This window comes from Oxyura jamaicensis, chromosome 4, assembly GCF_011077185.1.
Source record: "Oxyura jamaicensis isolate SHBP4307 breed ruddy duck chromosome 4, BPBGC_Ojam_1.0, whole genome shotgun sequence".
Taxonomy (NCBI): domain Eukaryota; kingdom Metazoa; phylum Chordata; class Aves; order Anseriformes; family Anatidae; genus Oxyura; species Oxyura jamaicensis.
The window spans coordinates 82,826,176-82,836,603 of NC_048896.1; the positions used below are offsets into that span (position 1 = coordinate 82,826,176).

Sequence of the window (10,428 nt, forward strand, 5' to 3'; positions counted from 1 at the left end):
AAGAGCTGCTTGTATCTTCTGTAGTTGTGGCTGGGAAACACCTTTTCAGTAAAAAAAAAAATCCTTGGCATTGAGTGCTGCTGTTTGCCTAACCTTTCTGCAAAAGGGCAATAAAATGAGGGCATGGCTGTAGATGTGCAGCGTACTGCAGCCTGTCACAGTCAGATGTGCCCAGTCTCTGAGCTGGTGGGTGGAGACCTAATTCTGGTGCCCTGGCGTAGGAGGTCAGGGTTGGCACTCTGGTTGCGAAATGCTGACACTGAGAGGCAGAGGCAGCTACTGAGATGACAGGAGAGTAAAACAAATAGCTGGGTGGAAGGTCATGTCCCCCAAATAGTGAGTGTTTTTACTAGCTGGCTTTTCCAGTGAAGAATTCAAAGACAATACTGTTTGAATCTTCTTAGAAACTTTCTATTTACATTAGAGTAGAAGGCATCTGAAAGAAGCAGAATACAAATTGTTACTAGTTGGAAATTGAGTAAGCATTGTTTTTCTTTTATTTTTAAACTGAATTAGGTGTTTTGAAAAAATAACCTGCTTGGATCTGTGATCCAGATGGAGCTCAGTATAACATGGGATACAGGTGCCACACAGCTTGCAACCTTAGTTCAAAATGCTTACTAGTGTAATGGAAAGACCTACATGTGTGTTTATTTTGCCCTTTTCAGAAGCTAATTTATTTTCCCCTGTAAGGTAGTACTTCTGAGTTGCTATACATTTTACTGGAGGCTTTCCTGCACTTCTGCTTTTTCTTCCTAATTTTTAAACTTGAGATTTTTCCTCTCACACATTGAAATTCATTTACCCAGCATGATTTTCTTTGGGTTTTCCTTATTTCATTAAAGTGTAATATTACTTGATGATTTTTTTCTATTATGGAAAAATTTCAATAGCAAAGGTAATCACAGAAGTCTATATGTGGAGTCCCTCAATCAAGCTATTTTAAATTTTTGCATATACATCTAATATTTAAAGTAACTACAGTGTATCTGTACTTAGGGAAGTGGCTAAAGTTCCTTGAAAGATGAAATGAAATGAAACATAGGCTATCAGAACGTTAAATAAGAAATAAAATAAAATAAAATAAAATAAAATAAAATAAAATAAAATAAAATAAAATAAAATAAAATAAAATAAAATAAAAAAGGTCATAATTAGAAGCAATCCATTTCAAGTGTAAAATATTGAGACGTTAACTTTTTGAGGAGGTAATAAAAATGTGAGGGTTGGGGTTGAAGTTGTAGTTCATACCTTTGAGAATCACTATTTTTTACTTAAGAAATACATTAATATACTATATTTTAGTGCTCTGTCCTTGTTCATTGTCCTGCACCTTCAGTAGAACCTTAAATTATGTCTGAATTTGAAGGACAAAGGGTAAAGGACATATATTCTCTCATCCATTTGTTTCAATGGGTTACACAAATTTGAAGCAAAGCAAATAAAGTTAAATATCTACATGAATAACTGTTCTGCTGCTGATCTTTTTAGTAAGACATCTAACCCTCATTATTTGATATCATCACTTCAAAAATCCAATTTGACCCATATCTAGTGACAATGAACTTCATGGTAACCTCCAAATGCAGGCATCCATTGCCAGTGCCAAAGGGGCTGTGATGCTGCAAGTGGAAAATTTAGAGGCAGAAAAGGTAAAGGGATTCATCTGTCATCTGTTTAAAGCTGTACTGCAGGAATCTCTCCTGTTTTTTGTGGTTTTTTTTGGCCTTCCCATGGAACTTTTAGAGAAGAAATACAAAATGATTATATCATTTACTTCCTTATGGTGAAATACAAAAGGAAATAAGAAAACAAAGGTAACAGTAGCAAGTCATAGTGTAAGACTCTAGGGCAGCCTAGAATATCTATTTTCCCATTTTCATTGTCTGATTTGGGAGAATTACCTAAGTGCTTTGCCTTTGACTCCTTTTTGTGGTAATCAAATGCATGTGTTAAGTGAATTTTTTCCTGGTTTTCCACTTTTCAGCAAATTCAGAGCCTTGACCAGCTGCAGAAATTCAGGGAGGATAAAAATGAGTAATTCAAGGCAGCACATTTATAGAAACATTATGTTTTAAACACCCTCCTTAGAAAGCTGATACAAAAATAGAAGATGATGAGTTTAAAAGTTTATGGTTAACTTTCAAATATCCTGTGTGTCAGTCACCCTTACTGTACTTTAAAAATCCAGTGTAAGTCCTGCCTTGGAGAGGATTTAGTAGCCTGCTGACTAACTAGAAAAAGGCTGTATGTAACAGGTGCTTTCCTGGAGAGACTGCAGCAATAAGCATTTTTGTTCTCCTCGAACTCTCCGCCACGAGCCTGGGAAGGCAGGTGACCTTCAGTAACCTGTGGACAGCCTGGTCCTTCAAGGACGTTCCTGTGTGTATCTGACCTTCACTCTGAATGAATATCTGCAAGCCTATCAAGAGGTGGAGCCCTGGTTATTCAGGAAACCACCTAAAATTTTGGCAGCTTTAAACTTCAGATGTTCATGCAGGATGGCACGCTGAAGAAAGGATGGATACAGATTTCATTGGAGTAATATGAATAGTACATATTTTACGTAATACAATTAAGAGAAAGTTCAGAAGTTTCATGGAACAAAGACATAGATCCATTTTCCAGTCAGATCTATCGGTACCTTTTTTATAGTACCCATCATTCAGTATCTCACCCTTTTCCCAGCTCATTATTCTATCTTCAGCATCATTTGATGGACACATCAGATATGCTGTGGCCAATCCATTCATTGATCCCCCAACTCTGGCACCAATCAATTCAGAATATGTCAGAAACAGATAAAAGTGAGATAAAAATGTAGTCTGAGCTGTATCCCACCCATGCCCCATTAAGGGTTTCTTTTGAGTTAGGATTCAGGATTTTACATTTTCCTTCTGCTTTATCTTGTACTTCTGTTTCACAGCCTTTATCCTTGTGCAGTACAGATGGAAGGTTTCATGCTTATAATGAGTAATTTAATTCACATTCTTCTGTGCTGAATACAGGTTCAAGTGATATTAGCTGAACTCTGAATGAGTTACAAAAGGCTTATGAGTGTTTGTCTTTTCTGGGTGTGTAAAACGATAGCCAGCTTTAAAGAAATATTATGACTGAAGACTAGCTGGTGAGAAAAAGGCATTTTGTGATTGCCCTGTGGTGTTCCTGTCCAGGAATTAGGGCTCCATTGTGCTAATCCTGTTGAATACAAGGACTACAAAGTCTTGGTCTCTTCCCACAGAGCTCATTTCTAGAATTTATAAGAAAAGATAATTTTTAGCTTATTCTCTGTGGAACTTCATCTGGAGGCCCTTGGAGGGCTATATCTAAAGGGATCTGCAGAAATTAAAGACTTCAAGTTTATTACCAATAAATGTAAATACATGATGTAAAATAATTGAAAATAAGCTATGAACTCAGTTCAATTATGAAAAGTTTAAGGAATCAGATCAAAGAAGATAAACACTAATTCAGATAATGGACAGCAAAGAAATAAACGAGTCAGAAAGGAGGGGAAAAGCTTGTGGCTGTACCACCAAGATACACAGGTGGCCAGGCTTAGTCAAATAAAGCATTCATGCTTCATTTTTGTCAAGGAGAAAGTTTTGTTCAATAAAGATTTTAGAAAAGGAAAAATGTGATTACTGATTGGAGCCCTACCATTCCACTGAACAATTTCACATGCAGAAAACCCTGATGCAAAATTTGTATTCTTAACATGACAGAATGATTTATGAGGCACTGTGAAGTTGTTTTCTCCTGTCTACTAAATCCATTTGATTCTGCCTCTGTATAAACTTGAAAGTCATATCAGTTCCCTTCCCAGAATATTTTTCCCCCTCATCACCCATGCTCATTGGTTTGCGATTGTCAGGTTGTTCAGGAATTCATGCTTCTAGGATTTAACAAAAAAAATGTTGATGATTTCAAGAGTCCATAGACAGTATTTCAGAAGATGCACTTTCCAGCTTTTCCGATTACAGACGGGAATTGCAGGGCTGAACTAGGTAATGAATTATCCACAGAAAACATTGTGGCCAGGCAGGCTGGATATCAGCAATAATATTAAAAAGCCGTGGCAGAAAAGGTTTTTTTGTTTGTTTGTTTTGTTTTTTTCTTTCATGTTCTTCTTCTATGCCGGATATGATGCATACATTTCTACGTTTCACTTGCATATATTGAGCAAGTGACACATAAAAGTAGTCCTAGGAATTTTATAAGCCCTTAGCCCCCAAGCAGGGACCCTGCCCTGCCTACAGTATAGAGCTGAGATAACTGACAATGATGGAAGTATGTTAGAAAAAATGTGGAAAATTGGTGTTATGTCATTTTCTAGCCCTGTCTTGTTTGATTCAGATACATACATTTAAAGGCAACTGTAAATATGTATGCATAGGAAGCCATGTCTCCAAGGAACTCACAGCCAAAGGAAGCTTTAAAAAATGTTGAATAGGAGCTGTGGTTTCCCATGGTGATTTTGGGTTTGCTTCAGCTCCACATGGAGGATAGAGGAGCAAGGTTCACAAGGTGGGGCAGTGGCTGGTGCTTGTGGCAAGGGACTTAGCTCCCTGTGGAAGTGCCTGGGGAAGTAGCTCATTTATTTCCAGTGCCCTGGTACTCCTCACCAGTCTTCTGCTTCCTCCATCACAGGTGATATTCCTAGGGTAGCCCCTGCCTTGGAAAACCTCTTTTGATGTCTGAGACATCCATTTCTCCTGTATTCATGATGTCACACAAGACACCATGGAAAGATTGTCTTATTTGTGGAGGTAGAGGTGCCACTTTTTGCTAACTTTAGACTTGTTAATACAAGCAAGTCAAAAATGTTCACCGGTTTTAAGGACATGTAGTGAGGTAAATCAATAGAGGAAGGCAGAAAGTCAAAAAATCTTATGGGGATCCTGGACCCTTTGACTTTCCTCAAAAGTTGAGGAAAGTAATTCTTACACTAGTCTCTAGCATGAAAGGAATATATTTTGTGGTGTTATTTTCTTTGTTTGTTTGTTTTTCTTGCTATAAGTTCCTGTAACCTTCTCAAGTACAGTAATGTCTGCCATTCGTTTTCTTTCCCCTCATTTATTTTGCAAATCTCAAAGCTTGTAACAACTGTGATACAGATGCTGCTGGCTATGACAGCTTTCTCATGTGGCACGTACAGGCACATGACATTGCACAAGCATGCCTCCTTTTATTGTACCTAGAAATGGAGAGGCAGTATTCAGAACAACCAATGAAAAACCTGCCTCATCTCCAGCAACACAGCACGTGTGCAAGGCTCGGTTAGGCTGTGCAGGCAGAAGCAGCCTCCTTCCACCTGCTCCCTTCGTGCCTGGACCCAGTCTGGCGTCTCGCAGCACCACCCAGATTGCAGATCCGCACCCATCTGCCAGGAGCCTGCTTCTCCGTCTATGGGCCACTGGCAGTGTTGGAAGGGCAATGTTGGAATAGCTGAAGATTCATGCATTTTTATGAAATTCTAAGGCACTGTGACTTGCAGTGAATGCCAGCACTTACTTAAATGCCAGCGCTTACTTGCTTAAAAATTGTGCCATGCCACCCACTTTTCCTTTCAAGTCATTCCTGATGTTGCTTTTCTTCTGAGTTATGTCCCCTTAGCATATGCAATGACGGTATCTCCTTTGTGTTCTGTTCACAGAGTGGTTTACAGACCTACTGCTTCCTAGTGTTTGCTGCCATCTGCTTCGCAGGAGCCACCTACCTGTTTTTTGTCCTTCCTGAAACAAAAAACAAGACACTCAATGAGATCAGCCAAGCATTTGCGAAAAGGAATAAGGTCTCTTTAGAAATGCAAGAAATGAACCACTGCTCAGGAGAGAGGAAATCAAGTGCAGAGCAAGAATCAAACTTCACTTCTTCAGTGGACAATGGGGAAACCAAAAAAGGAATCGTGTAAAAACAAGGATGTTCTTTCAGGGGGACTGGGGGAAAACATGTTCTTTTCATTCAGAATGTTTATAGCAGTGCGCAACTTGTGTTTTTAATGTGACAGTATGAACTGCTTCCTCCTTGAATACATTTTTAAGTGAGCACTGGTGAATTCGTTAGCAGCTAGGGTGAGTGTAGAGGAAGTGGGAGGCGGGAGGAGCAGCAGCTGCTTAAATAACTAAGAGCCAAATTTTTCTTGGGCACCTGCAAAATAGGTGGTATGGTGACAGGGGTGGGCAATATAGACTTGGAGAAGCAAATTGGCCTTGGGGAGCAGAATTTGGCAGAGCAGAGCTGTGTGGTAACAGTGGGGTGTGTGTGCACTTGGCAGGAGATGAAAGGGAAGAGATCCCTGCAGGGGTCGGGCTGCTGGGAATCAATGCAAGCAAACCTGAAATGGGACCAGCTTGCATTTCTCCACGTTTTCCAATGTGTCATTAAAGTTGCACTTGAGATTGAGTGCTTAAAAGAAGACCGGTGACGCTCCCCTGACCTCTGAGTCCATTTCCAGCTATTTTGGCTTTCCATTGCTTCATCCTAAAACTTCTCAGCTTCACATAAATGGAGAGCTGCAGGTCCTGGTCAGTTTCCTCATCTCTCTCACAAATCCTGATCAACTAGTAATAGAATTGCCTAGAGTTTCTGAATTTGCTGGCACTGCATTTCTGTGGAAATTAAATAATTAAATATACATAAAAGAATAGCTGTAGAATCTTTAATATGAAAGAAAAGCTAAACCTCATGGTCAAGTGAAAGAACTCTGATGTATATATTGTAGCAGTAAAAAAAATCAAACATCATGTTTCCCAAGGGTTTTTGTTTCTTTCTTTTCTTTTCATTTTTTTTTTATTCAGCTTTTCTTTTCAAGCTCCTTTTAAAACAAATCCTAGGAGCCAAATTTTCCCTGAGGCCCCATAAATGTAGTTTCTTAACACTCAGATTTCCAAAGGAACTTGGATACCTATTTCTTATTTGAACATTAATTTTCATTTGGGCATTAGATTCTGAAGCTCTGGACCTTGTTCATGTTTCTAAGTTTCTAAGTTTCTAAGCTATTTAATGCATCGTAAAACTGTCCTCAAGGTCTGCTTAATTTCATGATAGCAAGACTCAGTGGGTTGCCTGGTGTAAGGTGATCCGTTCCCTTACATTTGGGATATTTTTAATGAACATCATCTTTCCAGTTTGCAATTATGATAATAGTTATTCTTGACTCTTCTAGGTACCTGGATGCTGAGGGGGGTAATAAGCACTTTTAAATTCAACAGATAACTGTTGTTTTGTATGAAAAGTCAGTAAGTCTTACAGCTGCTGTCAGTAAGGAGTAAGGCAAAGAAGCAAGTGCTGCATTTAGGTGGAATGAGCTGTTTCCAGAAGTAATATTTAGTAATGCAGAAATTTGTGATTTTTAATATATATATATATTCATATATATACTCATATATATTCAAAATATAAATGTATATATGACTATAAATATATTCACATATATAAAAATGGAAAATTACTTTTCAGTACTTGTTTTGTTCAGATTTCCCCAACTGACAAGCTGCTTAATGTTTTGTTTTATACTGTAAATTAAAATCAGAGGTCCTGATGTTCAGCTATTGCTACTAAATGTTGTATAGGGTTATACTGTGATTTATTTATTTGTGGCTTATTTACCACACACATTGTAAGCTGACAACAAAGATTATATAATAGGGCAATTTCACTACTGGGTAATAGAAGAAAAATTGATATGAGGCTTTATGCCTGGATTTCTGCTATTTTACTGTGACAGAGATACTTAAACAAGTAAGATGAAAAAAAAAAAAAAAAAAAAAGATACAGATACCTACAAGGAAAAGAATTAAGAATGAAGGTTCAGTTTTATGATACTGGTGCTATTCTTAAGAAACAGTAAATCAGGATGATACCAATTAATAATCAAATATAGAAACTAATCAAATACTATGGAAGAAAACTGAAGAAAGTTGTCTTCAGTAACCACTTCTAAAATTGTATATGTAGCAAATGGACATGTCCTCTTTCAGTGGCTTTAGTCGCTTAGTCCATGTGTTACATGAGCTTGTTAAGTGGGTGGCTATGTAAAAAAAGAGCTTGAATACCACCCCTCCAGACCATTTCAAGAATAAATTCTTCCACTTCTGCCTGTAGGGCAAGACTGGCAAGTTCAGACTCTCTCATTCAGACTGAAAATTACTTTGCAACTAGGGCTACTTAACATAATATATTGTGATCTGATTGAGTCAAGGTGGCAGGATTATAATAATATCCATTATTATAATTAGGAAAAATTAGCACTTAGTGATGTTCATTGATGTTCATTACAAGTATTATTTGTTGATAATGTTGATATCAAGTAACTCTGATAAAATATCATCTTGGCCTGATACAGTACTTCAATTGGACTTCCACAACAAGATAAAATCATCTTACAATTGCTTCCAGTTGCATTTGGAGCCCAGCTCTAAATGTTTTGGTAAAGAGATGGTTCTGTAGAATTTCCTATTGCTGCTCAGGGGCTTGTACAGTATTAACATCAGGGGACTGTGCCCCATTTGTCCATCTCTTCCCATACCAGAGACAGGCACACTCCAGATATACACTTTCTGTGCAGCTGCAGAATGAAAGCGCCATGGACTGTGGCTGCACATCCATTCTGCCATTTGCTCCAGCCCATAGTTCAGGTTAAAAACAATTCCAGTCTCCAAATGTGTATTTGTGCAGATGCTTTGCTCACTGGTTAGGGAAGGTGGCTGCAGTCTCCTCTGCCTTAGGTTGTGGAAGTTTCTGAGGAAGCTGCAGGTGTGCACGTACTGCATAACTTCTCATCTGTGACCTTAATGAAAGTTTCGTATTGCTCTTGAAGTTGTTATTTTTTTTTTTCCTTTTTTTCTTTTTCTTTTTTGTTATGCTGCTATGGCATCTCCAGCAATGAGGGCAAAATGGACAATATCACCAATGTATCATTTGATTTTCTTGTTGAATGTGTCAAATCGTCTGCAGCCCATGTATTTGTCAGTGAGTGCTGTGTGGTGCCATGTTCTGTTCTCCTGTTTTGTGACATTTGAATGAAATACTGCTAGCTGGTGTTTCTTTGTACGAGTACCACAAGAGAGTTTTGTGTGTGTACTGGGTCTGGCTGGGATGTTAACTTTTCCTGCAGCAGCCCATACAACTGCAAAATAAACCTTTGGAATTAAACAAGTGATGGAGATTTTCTTCTAGGTAAACCTGAATCCCTACAGCTGTCCATGTTTCACTGTACAGCTCCCTGGGCTTTCTATATGTCCCAGTACAAGGCTGTACATTCCTTCGTCTGGATGACCCAAATCATTTTGTTTTCTTCCATTAGCTAGTTGGGAGTTACAGGAAATAAAATTGTATGTTTGGTGGAGTATTATTTATTATTTATATTTTGCTTCTCAAATCAGATTCCATGCTTCATTCTTTCATATGTTTATAATAGACTGTGGAAATAAAAATTAAGGCATCAATGAGAATTAAATGATTAAAACTGTCTAGAGGTAGTAATAACTGTATAAGAATTGTTGGATGCAGTGAGCCTTTTTTACAGAAAGTTGCCATTTGCTATGAGTGACTTTGAGTTGCTCTACATTCTGATGTGAAATTCAGTCAAATGAGAATTTCTGCTACAAAGATATGCAAAACTCAAGATCTGAAATATGTATAAAAACTTAATTTCATACTTCAAGTTCTGAAGCCAATTTTCACTCCACAAGGATCTACTTTCTAGTGGGGGAAGATGTGAGTATCTCAGCCATATGGGACAATTTTCATCTTCAAAGTAAAAAAAAAAAAAAAAAAAAAAAGTTTTTTTTTTCTTTCTTTTGGCTGTTTTTATGTGCTTTTCCTTACAAAGAGCACCATATAATAGTAATATGTAATAATAGTTTTATTACAGTTCCCATCACCTCTCGCAGCCAGAAGAGCAAATCTGAGTAAAAGCATGCTTAGGAGATGCCTGTCATGTTTCTCTTGCAGCCTGACTCCAGAAAATGCAGTTTAGATGCAATCTAAAAACCGTAATATAGAGACCTAAATGGTGAAGCAGGTTTGCAAATGCAAATATTACAGCTTTTAACAATTAAGTTCTGTGCCCTCTGTGAGTGATATTTCAGAGTGAATCCTGTGAAGAGGTGAATTTCATGGCAAAGGCTTGGTGCTTGTGCTTGTAATTGAGTTATCATAGTTCACTAAGCAATCATGCATAACCTGAGTCACTACAACCCTCTTCCTTATAAGCTAAACTGCATTAACCTCATATTTGCTGTAGCCTAAGAGAAATACAGGGAGTTGATGGTGAAGCTCCTTGTTGAGATGTTTCTACTAAAACAGCGCTTCAGTTAAGTGCTTTTAAACCATGGATTTTTAAAACCATATTTTTTTAAAGCATAGAAGAAAAGTTTCCAAGAGGCTTTTATCCAGTGATTAATGAAGTCCACAGAAGTCTTC

The 10,428-nt window shown here is 37.8% G+C and overlaps 1 protein-coding gene across 5 annotated transcripts in view; it reads left to right on the top strand.

Moving 5' to 3' along the window:
* The window catches only part of SLC2A9 (solute carrier family 2 member 9), a 126,808-nt gene extending 117,652 nt beyond the window's left edge, over positions 1-9,156 (top strand). For all 5 annotated transcript variants that reach the window (XM_035324804.1, XM_035324805.1, XM_035324806.1 and 2 more), the window contains one exon: positions 5,657-9,156. In XM_035324804.1, the coding sequence (XP_035180695.1) occupies positions 5,657-5,914 (258 nt within the window). In that variant the 3' untranslated portion in view covers positions 5,915-9,156. The remainder of the gene's footprint in view (positions 1-5,656) is intronic.
* Positions 9,157-10,428: the final 1,272 nt, after the last annotated feature.